Source organism: Nanorana parkeri, unplaced genomic scaffold, assembly GCF_000935625.1.
Source record: "Nanorana parkeri isolate BGI_ZX_2015 unplaced genomic scaffold, ASM93562v1 scaffold468, whole genome shotgun sequence".
Classification (NCBI taxonomy): domain Eukaryota; kingdom Metazoa; phylum Chordata; class Amphibia; order Anura; family Dicroglossidae; genus Nanorana; species Nanorana parkeri.
In genome coordinates, this window is record NW_017306736.1 from 968,106 (window position 1) to 986,058 (window position 17,953).

General features: G+C 42.4%; 1 protein-coding gene across 1 annotated transcript in view; it reads right to left on the bottom strand.

The window, feature by feature from the left end:
* The window catches only part of UHRF1BP1 (UHRF1 binding protein 1), a 41,444-nt gene extending 27,581 nt beyond the window's left edge, over positions 1–13,863 (bottom strand). The window contains exons 1-9 of the mRNA XM_018560600.1: positions 13,758–13,863; positions 12,770–12,845; positions 9,269–9,317; positions 7,760–7,898; positions 4,811–4,859; positions 1,674–1,836; positions 1,458–1,496; positions 487–578; positions 205–394 (exon numbers count right to left, since the gene is read on the bottom strand). Of these exons, the coding sequence (XP_018416102.1) occupies positions 205–394; positions 487–578; positions 1,458–1,496; positions 1,674–1,836; positions 4,811–4,859; positions 7,760–7,898; positions 9,269–9,317; positions 12,770–12,845; positions 13,758–13,863 (903 nt within the window). The remainder of the gene's footprint in view (positions 1–204; positions 395–486; positions 579–1,457; positions 1,497–1,673; positions 1,837–4,810; positions 4,860–7,759; positions 7,899–9,268; positions 9,318–12,769; positions 12,846–13,757) is intronic.
* Positions 13,864–17,953: the final 4,090 nt, after the last annotated feature.

A 17,953-nucleotide genomic window follows, 5' to 3' on the forward strand; every position in this document is an offset into this window, starting at 1 on the left:
AAAAGAGGGGGGGGGGGGGGGAGAATCATACCGCCAGGGAGGTTAAAAAACGAGCGCCGAACACGCATTGCAGTGAACAAAAAAACGTGTTTTGAAACGTGCAAAAAACGTGCTGAAAAAACGCTCGTATTTGGAACGCCCAGGTGTGAACCTAGCCATACTGTATACCTAGAAGGTAATAAAATCAAACAAAACAAAAGTTACCTCTCCACGCTGTGAATGGGTGAGGCGAGTGAAGCGCAAATCACTTTGCTGCCAATATGGGCTGACACTGTAACCTTGGAGTTGCCACAGTTGCAGAGATGCACGAAATGTATGAGACTGAATCTTAATACTGACACATCCAATCTCAAGGAACATGCCTTCAACCACTTTCTCTGCAAAGCCGTATTCACTAGAATGTAGCAAGAGGAAAAGGAAGTGGTAAAAATGGAGAGCGGCATTAAAAGCTGCTTTAAAAGTGAACACACACAGCACTCATCTCACCTCTGCCCTGCGGCAAGTGCGATAGGAGAAGGTCCATTTGGAGGTCGAGGATCCTCACATGTTTTCATTTCAATCTCTACTTTATCCAGCATCTAGTGACAACATCCATAAAAAGCAGCATGACCATTCTAGTCATTCAGTTTGTTACTAGTGATATGTACTAAAGAAATATCTGATAAGAAAAAATATTGTCCTAATACAAAAGGCATGTGTATCCAGATCTGTGCAGTGACCCAGTGTGAAACTGCCTCTATGCAGGAGTTTCCTGCAATAAAATCCAGTCACTGCTGCTCTTTCTCCTTGTGCAAGGTGACTGGTCTTGTAACCGCCCCTCCTGTAGTTTTCTGCAGGCAACATATAGTGAGTGGGTCAGCTGGGTCACAGATTTATATCCTTTGTGGTTATATGTATCATAAGTAAAGTAGGAATAGTGGGGGTTGTGGAAGGGATCACCTTGAGTGCACTACTAGGCTGCAGTAGGTGTTAAATGTTAGAAAAGCCTTAAGCCTTATTCAACTGCACCTTTTCCACATTTTTTTTGGTCATTGCCATTGATATTAACAGCGCTAGCCAATAATGCATTGCCAACCACATACAAGTATCTCTGGGAAGGTGATACGAAAGCACAAAAATCAAATTTGGCCTTTAGAAATTGTGCAAAACTAACCACAAGAGGCAATAGCACTACAACTTACTATGCAGTTTTTGGTAGCTGCTAAACAGATAACCCTGCTGACATTTTTTTATTTATACATCTCAGAGACTCTCTCAGTAAGATCTCTCCACTTGAGTTCCTGGATCTGCACACTTGTTGTGGCCATTAAAAGGGGTTCCTACTCGCTCTACTTTCTTTTTTAATTTATTTTATACTTTGGCAAATGTAACTGGAGCCAGAATATGCAAAATTGCTTTACTCCATTTTCCATATTAACCATGAAAACAAGCAATAAAAGATTAAAACGACTACTTACCAGACATATTGGATTCGTTTTCAGTTTAGTCCACTGTATCTGTGAGAGAAAATGCACTTAGTTAATGTCCACATTGCCCAATAAATATACCTTTCAGTAAGATACAATTATTCTCAGTGAGTATTACTACCATGACTTGGGTGGAATGGGCAGTGTGTGTCATACTGCCTCAACACAGCTTTTGGGTTTTCTTGTCGTCATGAGATTCCGCCTTACCCGAATTGCAGCACGATTACAGTACACACGTGTGATGGCCAGCCATGTGGGCAAATCCAGCATGTTCTGCAGAGCCTCTTCATCGAGCTCCAAATCTGTCAGCTGTCCTTCCCCTCTCAATGTGCTTAGATTGATCTGTTCTGGAGACAGGTTCTTGGCAAACCTTGAGGGGAAACAAAAAACAAAAAAAGTTGCTAACTTTTCAGTATTTAAATTATGCTGAAAATAGTTTTCAAATTTTCAGAATTTCTGGGTTATTCCCACGAAACTACAAAAGCTCTTGTTTCTTTTAATTAACGCAAATGACGCCAGGATTTGTTGCACTGCTTACTATTACTAGACCATGTGTAACCAGCCAGCCAGGACATTTAGCAATACCTCAGAAAACTTTTTGTCTGTGGCAAATGAAATGGAATTCTGGGCTGATTTACTACCAGTTTTAGGGCCCGTTCACACCGAATACGTTAGCATCCATTTTTCAACGAATGCCAACGGAAAGTAACCTGAAAAATGTATGGGGGTAAATGGGATCAGTTCACACTGCTCCATTCCATTGTGTTGCCTTGCAGTGCACTGAAAAAAAGTAGAGCATACTCTACTTTTTTCAGAGCAACGTAACATAAGAAAAACGGATGCATCACAACGCAACTGAACAGAAGTAAATAATAAAAAAAAAACCCACTGAGGACATGGTAATTACAAAAAAAACCAACAGAACAGCATGCAAGGGAGGTCAATGGAAGTTGACATTTCAAGTCAACGGACCTTCGTTGACTTACATTTTAGGTGTGTACGGGCCCTGAAGCATAGCCTTTAAGGAGTGATAATTATTTTTCAAAGGGCAGGTACATCTTTAGGAGAAGGAATTGTTAAATATTGCTTTTCCTAAATTTACCAGTGGAATAACAAATACTTTAACAATGCACTTTAAAGAGACCATGTTACCAGCTTACAAAATTGAAGGTAATAACAAGAAAAAAATCAAGCTACAGCCACAAGCTACAGTGTATTACAGGATCCCTGAAATTACATCCAAGATGGCCACACCCAGCAAGTTTCAGGGCTTTTGGATGTCTACAACAACAATTCAGAATTCACTCTACATGTTGGTTGTAACAAATTGCCACATTTAAGAATTAAAACTCATTAAATTGACGCTGAATGCCACTCCGTTGGAAGAGAAGCTAACACATCTAGGCGTGTTGATCTCTTGGTTCCCTCCCGCTGACTTCCATGTCACTACTGTGGCCTGTAGTGATGTATGTGTTGACGAAAGGAACCACCCTTGAATGAAGTGGCATTTGGCAGCTCAGCCAGCAAGAGAAGTACATATTTACTCTCATCTTTAGCAGGGATAGTTTTTTCATTTTCCAGAGAGGGTCATTTTAATGAATAACATTACAAGATTGCAACATAGAAATAGTCTTGCTTTCTCTTGCATTGCAAGTAATCTCTAATATTCTCTTGCATTGCCGGTCTGGTCAACTGTACTGAAATTTTGTGACCTGATGAAAATACTTTTTACAGTTTGCTGGATTAATAACTGCAGTTTTTCTATTTTGTTAAGTCACATTGGCTCATTTTGATGTCTACGTAGAATAGTGACTATTAAACTTGATTCACACTTAAGCATTTTGAAGCCTAAAACTAAAAGTTCCAAAATGCTTCACAACCAAAATTCCACGCTTTTAGATTGTGTCTGTTCGACCCCTGAAGCTCAAAAAGGGAGCTACCTTTGAAGGCGAATGTTTTTTTCTAGACCCCATAGACTTCAAAGGAAGCACCTGAAAAAGAGCTTGGACCACTGGCTAAAACAAAACCGCTAAGAAAACGTGCAACAACACACAAATAAAAAAAAAACTCCACAATTTCCTGTAAAATATTCATGCTCAGGTGAGAATGCAGTTTTAGGCTCCATTTAAACCTATGTGTTTTGTAGCTTCAAGCTAAATGTTGCTCTATATTGCTTGTCCACACCTGAGCCCTCAAGCACCAGTTGCAAAATGCCCATTGCTCCAAAAAGTACAGGAGCTTCTTTTCAGGCAGAATCAAGCATATGTCTGTTTACACATGAGTGCTCAGGTGCCTGTGGCTTAATGCCTGAAGCACAAAAAGGTACACAAGCTATCTTTGAAGCAGAATGGGAGGTTTTATGCCCCATAAACTTCAATGGAAGCACCGGAATGCAGCTTCATGCTTTCAAGCTAAAAAACACTCAACATTTAGCTCGCGAAACACGCTTGCATTGCCATTAACCTCAAATGCACCCCAAATGTGGCCAGGAAGTTGCGCAGTTTTGCTCCATGTCTGCACGCTTTCAAATGCGAAAGCAAAGAGGTGTTGCAAAATCTGCTACATGAGCTATTTTGCTGCGTGTTCAGGCCTCATTGAACTAAATGTAGAATGCACACAAGTGCGCGCGAACGTGACGCGCAATCACAGAACGCACAGGTGTGAATGCGGGGTAAAAATCCCATCCTCTTCTACGATGCCAGTTAGGGATGCACCGATACCAAGTACCGTACTCGGTGCAAGTACAAGTACAGATACTTTTCCAGCTGCAAGACTAAACTAGAGAAAAACTCAAAAGTTAGGAGGCAGCTGAGCACACGGAGCTCCTGGGATTTGTACATCTCTGTTTTAATGTGTGATTTTGTTTTTATAAATATAAATAAAGGGATGCGCCAATACCATTTTTACAAGTACTGATACTTGCCCAAGTACTCACAGATACAAGTACTGATACATTTTTGTTTATTGTCATGTGACAGTTTTTCTAAAACAATACAGACTAATGATTTCAGGACAGTGGTGGAAGTATCGGCACTGGTATCTGAACTGGTATCGGTGCACCCCTAGTGCTCGTTCACAGTTGAGCACTCAAGCACTTGTAGCAAACACCTATTGCTCCAAAAAGTAGAGAAGCTTTTCAGGCAGAATCAAGACTTTTAGCCCCATAGACTTTAATGGGAATGTATGAAAAAGTACGAAAAACACGATAAAGTGCGTTTTCAGGCCCTCCCATTTTAAAGTCTATAGGGCTAAAAACACTAAATTCTGCTATAGTACTACAAATAGTGGATAAAAAGGCTTAGAAAACCTGCGTACAAACGCACACAAAAATGCCTGTAAATCACCTGGCTATGTGCCTTCTTAGGTGTGAATGCAGCCTTACTGTGCATTTTGCTGTTAGCAGTGATGACAGTGCTGTTATATAATTTTAAGTAGATCTTAATACAGTTAAAGGAAGGAAGCAAGCAACAGATGAAAAAAAAAAAGATAAAAATGAAGGAAGATTAAAGGAGATTTTGTACCAACAGTTTGTGGGTATTACCAAATGAGATCTGCAGATGACACAATAAATGTAAGGCAGTGTTATTAGTATATTGTGCTCAGTCCTGTACCCACAGAACTCCATTTCAATTTTCGACAGTTAAAAACGCAGTAAGGAGAGTGAAAGATCACTGCTGACTGGCTGCTATAGGACACCATACTTTTACTTATTGATTTATTTCTGTGATGGTATGCAGGCAATATAAAGAAACCTTTGACAATTCATTCAATGCTATTGCTTGTGTTCAGAGTGCCTACTCTCCCACAAACAGCTCACTGAACAACGTTCCTCATCCAAAACACAACACAATAGATAGGAAAAACTATTTTTCACGTCATAAAGTCTCTGTGGGTCATTGTTCACTATTTGCAGAGGCGTTTCTAAATACCAGTGTGCAAACAAAGACATGTAGACGAATGCTGAAACACAGTGAGCTGAAAGTAGGATTACGACTTTGAACTGTGCACTATTATTATATACGCCAAGCTACTTAGCCTGCAACTAATCCATGTGAAATTTATTGATAAAACTCTGGAAGATAAAACATAGCTATTTTTTGGAATGTCCCGATACCATTTTTTTAAGACCAAGTACTTTCCCTCAGGTACTTGCGGATACCAATTACCGATAGTTTTTCTTAAAGGGACATGTGATTTTTTTTCTAAAACAATTAGGGATGCACCCATACTAGTATCGGTGCCGATGCCGAGCATTTGGGCGAGTACTTGTACTCGCCCAAATGCTCCGATGCTGGCCCGATACGTGAGCTTCTGGTATCAGGAAGCCGGGCAGCGAGTCATTACACGCTGCCCGGCTTCCTGATTTGCCGGCTCCATGCTTCCTCGTCACCTCCTTCGTAATGACGCGTTGCCTGGCTTCCTGATTGGCGAGAAAGCGGATTCCATGCCGTCTCGTCACCTGGTGACGAGGGAGCATGGAGACGGCTTCCCTGCTAATCGGGAAGCCGGTTGGCGAGTCATTACACGCCGCCTGGCTTTCTTAATGGGACTTCCGGTATCAGTATTCGGTATCCGTGAGTACCGAAAAAAATATATTGGTACTCGTACTTGATACTGAAAAAACGGTATCGGTGCATCCCTAAAAACAATACAGACTAATTATTTTAGGGCAGTTTCTCACCAGGGCTGCGAACAGGTTACACCAAGGCTCCGTAAGTGAAATTGTAAGTGAAATTGTTCAAAACCTTTTAAATGTAATATCACTTTAAATCTCTTTGCTACCGAGAGATCTATATGACTACAATGGTGAAACATAACTAAGTGCAGGGGGAATTTAATTACACTGTAGCATACAGAATTTGAAGCAGCTGTGCATAGCCAATCAGCTTCTCTCTTCAGTTTGTTCAGGTAAGCTTTAGAGCCACACGACGTCCGTTTTCTGTGCTGACCTGATCCGTACGCTCCTGCACTAAAAATGCATCCCAATGTATCCCTATGTGTTTTATGGGCTACAGTTCTCACGTGCGCAGTCCGTTCAGGTTACGACAGAAAAAATACTGCATGTCACATTTTGTACGGTCAGGAAACGGACCGGAAACGCAAAACGCGTCAAAAACGCACTGCACTGCAGCTAACATACTGCTAGTGGGGCACTCCAGCAAAAAAATATATATTTTTTTTAACTGGAACGCATCAAAAACACGGCCAAAACGCACTGCATCAGTAGCACCGCGTCTGCAGATCCACACCTGATCCGGACCTGATATCATGTAAACAGGCCCTTAAAAATGAAAGCTAGAAGGCAATTGTTTGGCATGCGCAGCTGCTCCAGATTCTGTCTGCTCCCACCTAAAAGGAGAACTATGAGGTGAGTGAAAATCACTCAGCCTCATAGTTACCCTTAGGAGAACTATGGGGAAAAGCCCTGACACCATAGTTCTCCTTTAAGTAAATTCCCTTCAATGCATTCTGATAACTTTTGCTGTAAATAAAAAAATAAATATAGTCTTTTTTTTTTACTATTCCATTACATAGTTGATATTTTTCTCACATTCATACGCACACCTAGATGTCCAGCAAAAGTGAGACGGCTTTTGCGACAAAATATAACACTGCCAGTGGTGCTAAAAAACTGCAGAAACTGTTTTTAGAAAAAATGGGAATAAAAGTTGATTGCTGTAAGCACACCAGTGTTATAGGATGCATTCCTGTCGAGGTTGGTTTGCACTGCACTCCGCAACATAGCCAAGAACACAGTTATTTTATTGCTATTTTATTTTATTGCAAGAACGATAAGCTTAAAGGTCCATTAAAATCAATATTGACATTGTCTGTATAAATATATCAGGCATAGGTTTACCCATTTAGCGGCAAACACATGCACCCAACAAGTGTTAAATTTGCTCCACTGTGCAAACACTTACAAATAATGCATAGTACCTATTCCATTCGTGGCTATGGTTTATTCTTTTATGGACATAGTTTATTATGATATATTGTGGCTTGCAAAATTCAAAACATTCATTAATAAGTAATCTACAAAGAAATGTAAAATGTCTAAAAATACAATACAGCACTGAATCTTTAAATATCCCAAATTCATATTCATAAGCCACAAGCATGGATCAGAACTTTTTAATGCAGAGATCCAAATGGCAGAGAACTGCGGCATGTTCCAGTAACTTCAACTTAAAGCAGAACTCCAGGCAAATCAAATCTTAGTCTTTGCAGTGGGGTCCTTGCAGTTCAGTGCTCACTTTGTCTAGGGAGCTAAATAACAAAGTTATACTTACCCGGACCACGATCCCGACTCGCTACACCATTCCCTTCAGCCTGCCTCCTCCGCTCCAGCGACTGTATGTCTCTCGGCGTCCTCAATGCGTCGCAGGACCTTAGACCGATGGAGCGGAGGCAAGGCTGAAGGGAGCCTGCCTAAGAGCAAGCCAGGATGGTGGTTCAGGTCAGTATAACTATTAGCTCCCCAGATAAAACGAGCACTTAACCCTTGTAGTGCGGGGGTAGCTCCACTGCAAGGGTTAATATATGATTCACCCAGAGTTCCGCTTTAACATTGCAAGGATTAGCTGCTTGTTTATGCCTGGGGGACCGGAGGAAAAAGGGTTGGTTATGTGTTTAGACGAAACACTGAGATTCTGAGGAATGTTAAATTAGGTTTTACTTGCTTAGAAGGACATCTCAATACAGCATTATAGAGCATTGTGAAGGAAACATATACAGAGCTTCCTGTGTATCCCATAGATAAACATGCACAAACACTAAAACTGCACCACAGCCCCATCTACAGCCCAAAATACATAAATACAGTATATGCTGCTGCATTTCCAACATAAAGCACTTTTACTTACCTGATCCCTGCTCCCCTGGCGGTCAGAGCTCATCTCTCTCGCCTCTGACTGGTGGAATGTCCCTCAGCATCCCCACATCTAGGAAACCTGCATTAGACATGATGATGTCAGCAGTCCTTAGAGCGCCGAACGAAAGTGGAGAAGAGGCTGCAAGGGCTGGTCTAGCAGCATGGACAGAGTTGGGGGGAGAGGGGATCAGGTAAGTAAAACAGTTATTTCCTATTTTACACACAAGTGTAAAAATACTGCAGTCAAATCCATACAGCATATACTTTTCTATTGATCTGAACGTAGTAGTATTGTATATTATTTACCTATTCACACAGCTGCGTTGTGCTTAGCAATACTGTGCTGCGTTCAGTTGCCTAATATTAAAGTCGTAACTTCTGCACCTGTGGTTAGTTTTTCCATGTGTACACATGTAAAAGGCATTTACATGTATACATGCTGAGACTGAAAACTGAGCTAGAGAAATGGAAAACATGTTTTACAGATGTGAGCGGTTTATAGATGTCTACACATCTTTACTCAAGTAATTTACAGACTACAACATGTGTTATTTACACAGGCTCTTTCTGCCAGCAAGATCCTACGTAGGTATTTTATTAAGCCAGTGTGCATGAGCTCTTGAGGTGTATGCCACTTAAAGCATGTGTGTGTACTATAATATTTTTCCTTTTATTCAGGCCGGATAATACAGCTCTTGTTATACTTCCAGCATTGCGACAAGAGAGCTGCGGCTATCATACACTGTAGCCACACTGTCATTTGTCCGCTCTTCCTCTCCTCTTATCCATTCATAGAATGCTTTGTTTACTGTGAACCCATATACATAATACAAAACATTCTGTAAATTGGCACAGGAAGAGAGCACGCGAGACACAAAGAACACAGCTTTCATGTAGGAGAGCCCCCAGTTGTCAAAGCCGCTCTTACCATCATTCTGGCCTCAATGAGTATAAATATCACAGTAACCACAAACATGCTTAAAGTGACATATACCGTTCAACACTTAACTTATATTTACACTGCAGCTTTTTTAAATCCTGGAGTTCTGTTTTAAAGTGTACTTATATTTCATTTTAAAGACACTCTTTCTCTAGAAGAAGAAAAAAACCTGCTGCAGGTATAGAATGCCAAGGTGACTCCACATACCTACAGCAGCTTCAAAAAGTCTGCAGATACACCCGAACATACAACAAAATCCCACCCACTCACATTTCTATTCTATCTCTATGGCAGGCTGCCTCACTTGTCAATGGGAATGTGCAGGAAGCAGGAAGGGGTGGGCAAGTTCTGACACCAACAAATTGCAGGAGCACTGCCTGCCATTCGGTACAGATACAGGCTTTCTGAAGCTGGTGCAGCCACCTCTTAGCCTCTTTGGTAAAAGTTTTAAAATATCCTTTTTGTTGCAAGCTTCCACAGAACCTATCTTCTATAGGGATGCATAGTGTCACATACACTTACTTACTTAAAGTGCATGTTACACTGGTTTTAATATATACAGCTGCGCACAGAAAGTAACTTCCCTGTTGCAAATTACATACAGCTTATATATGCTAAAATGAGGCGACCAGATTTTTAAAATGAAATCCAGGGACATTTTTTTTTTGTATTGGCAAAAGGTAAAAAAAACAAAAACTATTTTATTAGCATATTTTCCTAAAATTATATATGCAGTGTGTTTGGTAAATTTGGAAATGTCCCCGGGAACATAGAGTAAAAAAATTAAAACATTGTTATACTCCACCGACGAGCGCAGCCTTCCCTCTCCCACGCTGTCAGAAGCTGCATACAGCGTGTGCTGGTTACTATTTAAAGCGGTGCGCGCTTTATGCAGCTTTTGACAGGCTGCACTATTAGCGTAGCGTGAGCTGCGCAAAATGCGCAGCCGGCTTCCCACTACGCTAACAGTGTATCTTCTCAGAAGCTGCATACAGCGCGCGCCTGTTTAAATAGTGACCGGCCCACGCTGTAGGCAGCTTCTGACAGCATGGGAGACGGGAGGCTGCGCTCGTCGGTGGATCCAGGGATTAGGCGAGTATAAAAAAAATACATTTTATGTTCCCAGGGACATAATTTGTCCAGGGACGGTCTCCTCAATCCGGGAATGTCCCCGGAAATCAGGGACAAATGATCACCCTATGCTAAAAAGGTATTAAAATGCACCCCCATAAGTTAAAAGTATAAGTGACATTAAAGGCAATAAAAATTCTACATATCAGCTTACCTTAGCTATTCAGTACCTGGAAGGATGAAAATAACAGAGTGCTTTGGAATGCAAATATCAATCGACTCTCCTCGTTATTAACCTGGCCCAGCCCCTTACCTGCACTATTCACCAGTCAAGCCTCCCATTATAGTGATGGGTCAATTGTGTCACAATAGTTCTGGGGAGGGTTCTGACCCAGAAAACCTGGTGAATTGATAGAATCCCCATCAGGTTTCTATTGCTGTCAAAATCCCAACTGAGAAGTTTCACACTCTATTTTCCAAAAGTTGTTCTGGTGAGAACTATCTAAGACGGGATTTGCCTCACTTTGGAGAGATTTCCTGTTACTTCCTATTGTAGCCAAAGTATTTAAAAAAAAAATATTGGGTTTAGATAAGCAAGAATCACTTGGTAAAAAAAGAAATGTGGACTTTTAAAAGGTACCTCAGACTACACATATGTACATATAAAATATAATAGCTGTATTTAAACAGAATAAAAAAGTCCAATATCTGTAGTACATAAATGTAAAAAGTCATAAAAGAGAAAAAAATGATAGCCCCCACTTCCTCCTTTCTCTCCTGTCATGCTCATATCACATGCTTATCTCAAATGGGCTCCATATAGCTTTTCACATTCTTTGAATAGACTGTTGATGTTATCCGTCATGCAGTGTGCTTGACAAGGTCTGGAGAAAGTGATTCTATGCAGTTCACGGGTTTAGATGAGCTTTTAGGTGAACTCAAGATTGAAGAAAATAGGTCACCAGCACTCCATAAGTTAAAATGAATGAGTCCTTTTAATGGACAATGATGTCACAGAAATCCAACATGAGCCGACGTTTCGGGGCCACACAGGGTCCCTTCTTCAAGGCAAGGAATGGTCACATCTCTTGCCTTGAAGAAGGGACCCTGTGTGGCCCCGAAACGTCGGCTCATGTTGGATTTCTGTGACATCATTGTCCATTAAAAGGACTCATTCATTTTAACTTATGGAGTGCTGGTGACCTATTTTCTTCAATCTTGTGTTTTGCACGGTGCCATCCGTGAAGTTACTTCGAGCACCATTTATTTGATTGTTGGCCGGGACTGCTGAAAGGTGTGCGGAGGGCACCTCCATCAATTGCATCTTTTAGGTGAACTGACATGCAGGTACCCTGAGGAGCCTATTACGAAATAATGGTGGCATTTTTGTCACTTGATATCCATGGTAGATTAAGTGCATTGGGCTGCTTTCAGTTAAGTCCCTTCCACTAAAGGAATTCTAATCACAGGGTTCAATTAACTCCAAAAGCAGCAGGCCAGAGAGCCACTGCAGCTTCCATTTAGACTCTAGCTAGGTAAACACAAGGGGTAGTGAATTAAATGACAAGGAGGTCCGATGTGTAAAATTTTCATCGAGGAGAGGTCCGAATCGCAGTCCAGACAGAACAGTGACTCAGTCCGTGTCTGTACCGCGTTCCACCATTTAGGATACAGTCACACCAGCAGCTGCACTACAACACGCAGCTGCTGGTGTGTGTTCCCAAGAACAGTATTGATGAGACGGTCCCCGATAGCCGACTAGTACAAGCGATATCGGTGGCTGTAGAGCTGTCCATATACTTGTAGTTGAAGAGTGGGCCATGCCTGCCTGACATCATTGGTTGCTAGGAAGCCAGCCGTCCTAGCAACAATGACTGAAGCAGAGGCAGGGCCTCTGCTGGGTTATGGCTGGCAGAGGAAACAATGTCAGCTAGCCATAACCCAGTGCAGGTCGGCGATCGCGGCCCACCATTTAGTGACAGTTGGTATACAATATTATTTTATTTTTTTACGTTCAGCTTTTGAGGTGAACGCAAAATATCTAGCAGATAGTGTGGGTAGAGTAATCTCTCTTTGTGACTAATGCATTTTGACAGTCAGCCCTGAACAGCAACTGCATCTGATTGGATGCAGGCACTGTTGGACCAACAATTTTCTGCTCCTTTGATTTTTTTTTTTACAAAGGAAGATGGGTGGAAGCCAGCAGACAGGGCCACCCACTGAGCATATCTGGCTCAGCGTAAAGACAGCTTTAGACCAGAAGCAGGTGGGGCTGGGTGTGCTGCAGAAGCCTGTGCATACTCGCACCACAAGTCAGAAATAAAGTAGAATTAAAGTCACTTTTGTTTTTACATACATCTACAGCTAGCAAGCAGTAGATATATGCAAAAACATTAAAAATATATATAAAAGAGTTACCTCTGTCTCTGCTGCTCACTCCAGTCTGAAGATTCGGCCGTGAAGGATGATGGGGCGGCGAATGCACAGTAGAGACCTTTGGCGGGGAGAAGAGGAGAGACACAGTGCAGGTCAAGGCATGCAGCCGTGAGTGTGTACGTAGGACAGACAGCGTGGGACTCAGAAGACACAGTAGTCAGCGCTGGATCAGAGACCGGCACCAGCGCTGAAAACTGCTGGAAAGAAGATGATCGGATCAAGGGGCATCATTTAAGGTAAGTCCTTAAAGCACCATGGGGGGGGGGGATTGTGACTTTAATGCTCCACATGCCAGTGTAGTTGCGTGCCTCTCATCTCATATGTGCACTGAATTTACTGAACAGTACTGAATATAAGTTCTCCCTAACAGGCTCTCTAGCATTGTTGAACTACTAGCCCCAGAATTACAGTATACACCGCTTCTATAAAATAATAAATATAGCATCATAATCAGTTAATCATTAGTACACATTGATCCACCTCAATAGTAAATACACAGTCTCACCCAAATGCTAACTGCACTGCCCAAGCCTAGTTATGCACAAATCTATTATGTTTCTTAGCAGCAGACCTAGGTACAAAACACCCTATAGCGTACTGTCCAAACTGTTCAGCGCTTAGCAGAAGTTTCTCATTTTCCAGGGGACCAGAGTAAAGACTCCATATGATTTCACCGGAGGGGCTGCTGTTCGATTGCAGGTTGGGGTGCCTCAGATTGCATGTAAGAAAGAAAACAAGAACAGCGCCCTCACTTTGTGTAATACCCTTTGTTTATTAATTAAAACAAAAAGGCAAGACTTATACTCACAAAAATCCATCTGTCTACAGCTTGTAGGGTCATACAATAAGCAAGAAAACGTATGCCACAAAACAAACTGGACTTCAGAGCATCATAGGAAGCAGTGGATAAGTTCGGATTAACGCGTTTCAATGGTTAAACCATCTTCATCAGAACCAAAAATCTAGATACGTTTTTGGTTCTGAAGTCTTATGTTAAATTCATGGCCTCGGTTCCGCCATGGTTTTTGCCACTCAAGAAAGATCTGCTTCACCAGGGCCACTGTCTTCACCCGCATCCCAAGCACCTGCGTCTAGCGGCCTGGTTGCTGAATCGATCAGATTAAGGAACCAGGGACTATCTGGGAACGTCATCAGTACCCTAATGAATTCTAGGACACCATCCACGAACGGTACTCATACTAGGATTTGGAATAAGTTTGTGTCCTTTGCTGAGATTGTCCTTTCATGAGATTGACGTGGATTGGAGATCGCATGGTCGGCAGCACAGCGACAATTTAACCCGTTTTCAACCCAGAAAATACGGTGACACAGAGAAAGAATTGTCAGCCAAACATCTTACTTGGAGGTTTTATCTTAACTTTCCTTATGCGAGTAGTTTTTTTAAATAAAGGAGTTTTTAAATTTTACGGTTTTACACTATGGAGTTTTTTAATATTTTATTGTATATGGTCATGATGACATGCTGACGTCATTTTCTGTGAAACGATTGTGGAGAGACGGCCTTTGAATAAGATCGATTGGAGATCCTCTAAAGCGATTTTACACCTGCTTAGGTCTACTTATAAGGTGAGCGGCCCACTAAGATGGGATCATTGCAATTGGTGTATGGACATTGTATAAAGAACTTTCCCTGTGGAAGGATAAAGAGTGTGGTGCACTTGGGACAAATCTTAAACACTTTATACATGTAATTCCACATTTGTGTACATCTGAACACGGAATACATGATTAAACTTTTCAGATGGAGATTCATTATTAAGGATTGATATTTACAAGAAAAAGCAACTGCGAACACATTGATTGCATGTACTGTTTAGCACATATTTATTATAGAGGTTTGTCGAGTTTTTTTCATTTAATTTGATTGTTTTATTTGAAATGCAGCACATTCATAATTATATTTTGCTACTATGTCCTGAACCGACTCTGTCCGCATCTTCCGAACGACTCTCCGAGCCAAGGGTATTGGTGGAAAGATGTAAGCCAGAGGATAATCCCACTTCACTGTAAAGGCATCCTGGGACAGAGCTTGGGCAAATGTGTACCTCGACAGAAACAGGAAGTTTGGTATTCTACAGAGTCACAATGAGGTCGATGTTCGGAGTGCCCCATTCTGCAAAGATCAGCCGCAAATATTTGCTGTTCAGACTCCACTCTGTGTTGTCCAGGAACTTCCGACTGAGACGGTCCGCTATTGTGTTCTCCGCCCCCAGCAGGTAATAAGCCGTCAGAGCCTTGACATTCAACTCCAGCCAATTCGAATGTTGCAGCACTGGAGCTTTCCAGCGCTCCTGCACCTGCCAGCGGGCTCCCTGGGGATTGGCATCCAAGGTAAGAATGATCCAGTCTTTAGGACGGGGAAGCACGCCCGGGGACAGAGATGAGGAGGCAATCCACCATAGAAGATCCTTGTGAATCACCTGAGGCAGAAGGATTGTTTGATCCAGAGATATCAGGTTCCATTGACAAAGGAAATTTGTCTGAAACTTTCTCATGAGCAACTTTGCCCACTGCACCACCGAAATGCAGGATGTAAATATACCCAGAAGCATAATACATTTCCTCGCGGATAAGGATGTTCTGCATAGGGTCTCCTGCACACAAGCCATGACTTCTGTGTTGACAGGAGTCCAGTATCACGCCCAGGTACTCCATGTTCTGCGTTGGAGTAAGTTGACTTTTTTCCACATTCACCAACCAGCCGAAATGAGCCAAGGTTTGTAAAACCAGATCCCGGTGGTTAAGCAACACTTGTCTGGAATTGGCTAAAATCAAGATGTCGTCCAAATAGTGAAAAGTTTGGATGTTGAGTAAGCGCAGGATCTCTATGACGGACAGTAGACTCTTGGAAAACATTCTGGTGGACGTTGAAAGACCAAATAGAAGGGCCCGACGATTCGCCACAGCAAACTGAAGGTACCTCTGGTGCGTGGGCGCAATTGGAACATTCAAGAAGGCATTCACGAGGTGGACTGAAACCATCCAATATCCCTTCTGACATAGTCTGTACCAACTCCATTTTCAAAGATCTCGTGTTCACATAGGAGTTTAGTTTCTTTAGGTCCAGCACTGGTCTGAAACCTATGGAAGTTTCTGGCACGAGGAAGATTGTAGAATAAAACCCCTTCCTTTGGTCTTTCCTTGGAACCAGAGAAACCGAATTTGTTGAAAGTAGATTTTTGACGTAGTTTAACAAGGATGACCTCTTCAGATTTGAAGACACTGGAGCTTCTATAAATAGGGAAGGAGGAACCCGCAAACATTCTATACGATAACCATGGCTGATGATCTTCCAAACCCAGAGGTCTGACACTTCCTCTGGCTGTTTCTATATTCAAAACACAGATCTTCAAAGCCTTGGAAATGGAGGTCAAGGTAATTGCTGGACCGACAGCTCCATCCTGCCACCGAAAAAAGCCTCTTCAAATCTGCATCAACCTTTCGATTTATTGGGTCCTTAAAGGATACTGAATATTCCAGGGGCAGAGATACATGTCAGGCCAAATGCTGAAGAGCAGCATCCACAGATGAAGGCGAGTCCCACAATGCAGAATCAGCTGCTTTCAGGGGATAGAGTTTTAAGAAACGATTTTGTAGCTTGAATTTTCTATCTGTTTTTTTCCCACTCTTCTTCGATCAGCTCTTTTTTCTCCTCCATGGCCGGAAAGGTAGAGCCCGCTCTATTAAGAGAAGGAAAATACTTCCGGACTTTCTTTGGAGGATCAGCTTCATGCTCCCACTCAATTGCTTCTTTAATAGCAACATTGAAAAGACCAATAAGGTCAAAATTAAACAAATTGGATTCTACATCTTCAGAAGAAGAGGAACAGTCTGACAACTCTCCCAACTTAGCCGCTGTCCCTGGCAAGATGTCAGGAACTAACTGTGATTCCTGAGAATGAAAAGGGCCTTGGTGAATCAGATCTTGTAAACTTTCTGTCACTACCTGCTGAATGAAGGACTTCATTTGCATAGCATCCGATTCCCCCTTGAGCATCCTGAGGCAACTGGTGCAAACACGCTTTCCTGGCATTGCCGCTGCCGAACTTGCCCAACACAAGCCTGTAGATGGCCTTGATTGGTTTACTGAAGATGGCCCCGCATAACCTGGACTGGGAGGACGCCTGGTATGATGATGGTGATGCCGAACATGAAGAATGCATTCCATCTGACTCAGGAGATGAATGACTGCGGGATCTGCGTTTCTTGCTATCGAGCAAAGAAGCTATAGGAAACGAAGAGAGAGCATCAGAAGGAGGAACAAGACTTCAGAGCACAGCAGTAGAAGTTTTCAGAGGCACTTACCTGACTAACAAAAATAAAACAGCAGCAGGAAGGAAATCTAGTGGCCCCTAAATATGCCGCCCTCCGGGAGGAGCAATTGCCGCCACCAATCAGAGTTTGGCATCCTCGACGGATCCATGGTGCCTAATGGCTTTCTAATAGCCTTCCAACTAGCGGGCTAAATGAAAATGGCGCCGAGGAGACGGTGTCCGGCCGCGATCATGGAAACCACCAAACACGTGGCTGCCGCCAAAGCAAGCGGATCCCAGTGAGCAGACGCCAAACAAGCGGGGGAACAACAAGCAGAGGAGATCAAGAGAGAGCGAAAAACAAGAGAAGAAACAATGGACACATATAAAGCAATCCCATGCATGTATTATGCAGAAGTTTATTCTGCCTTAAAGAGCCCTGCATCCGGCTTCAGGGAAATTTACTGTCAACAGCCGGACCACCCATCCCAGGAGAGGCTGAACCTGGGAGGGAGAGCGGTAGGGAGGATCTTTGAAATTACACCAGAAGGTGGCCTGTAGCGAGGACAAAAAAATGATCTAGAGGTGGTCCTGAAGACGTCAAGGGAGCAGAGCTGACCCGCAGTGTGCTGACATAAGGTGAGCCAGGAAATATATATATATATATTCTAATTATTGCTCCCTCAGTTGATTTGTTCACACCAAGCGGCTTGCCTATTGCAGATTCAGTCTTCCCAGCCTGGTGCAGGTCTACAATTTTGTTTCTGGTGTCCTTCGACAGCTCTTTGGTCTTCACCATAGTGGAGTTTGGAGTGTGACTGTTTGAGGTTGTGGACAGGTGTCTTTTATACTGATAACAAGTTCAAACAGGTGCCATTGATACAGGTAATGA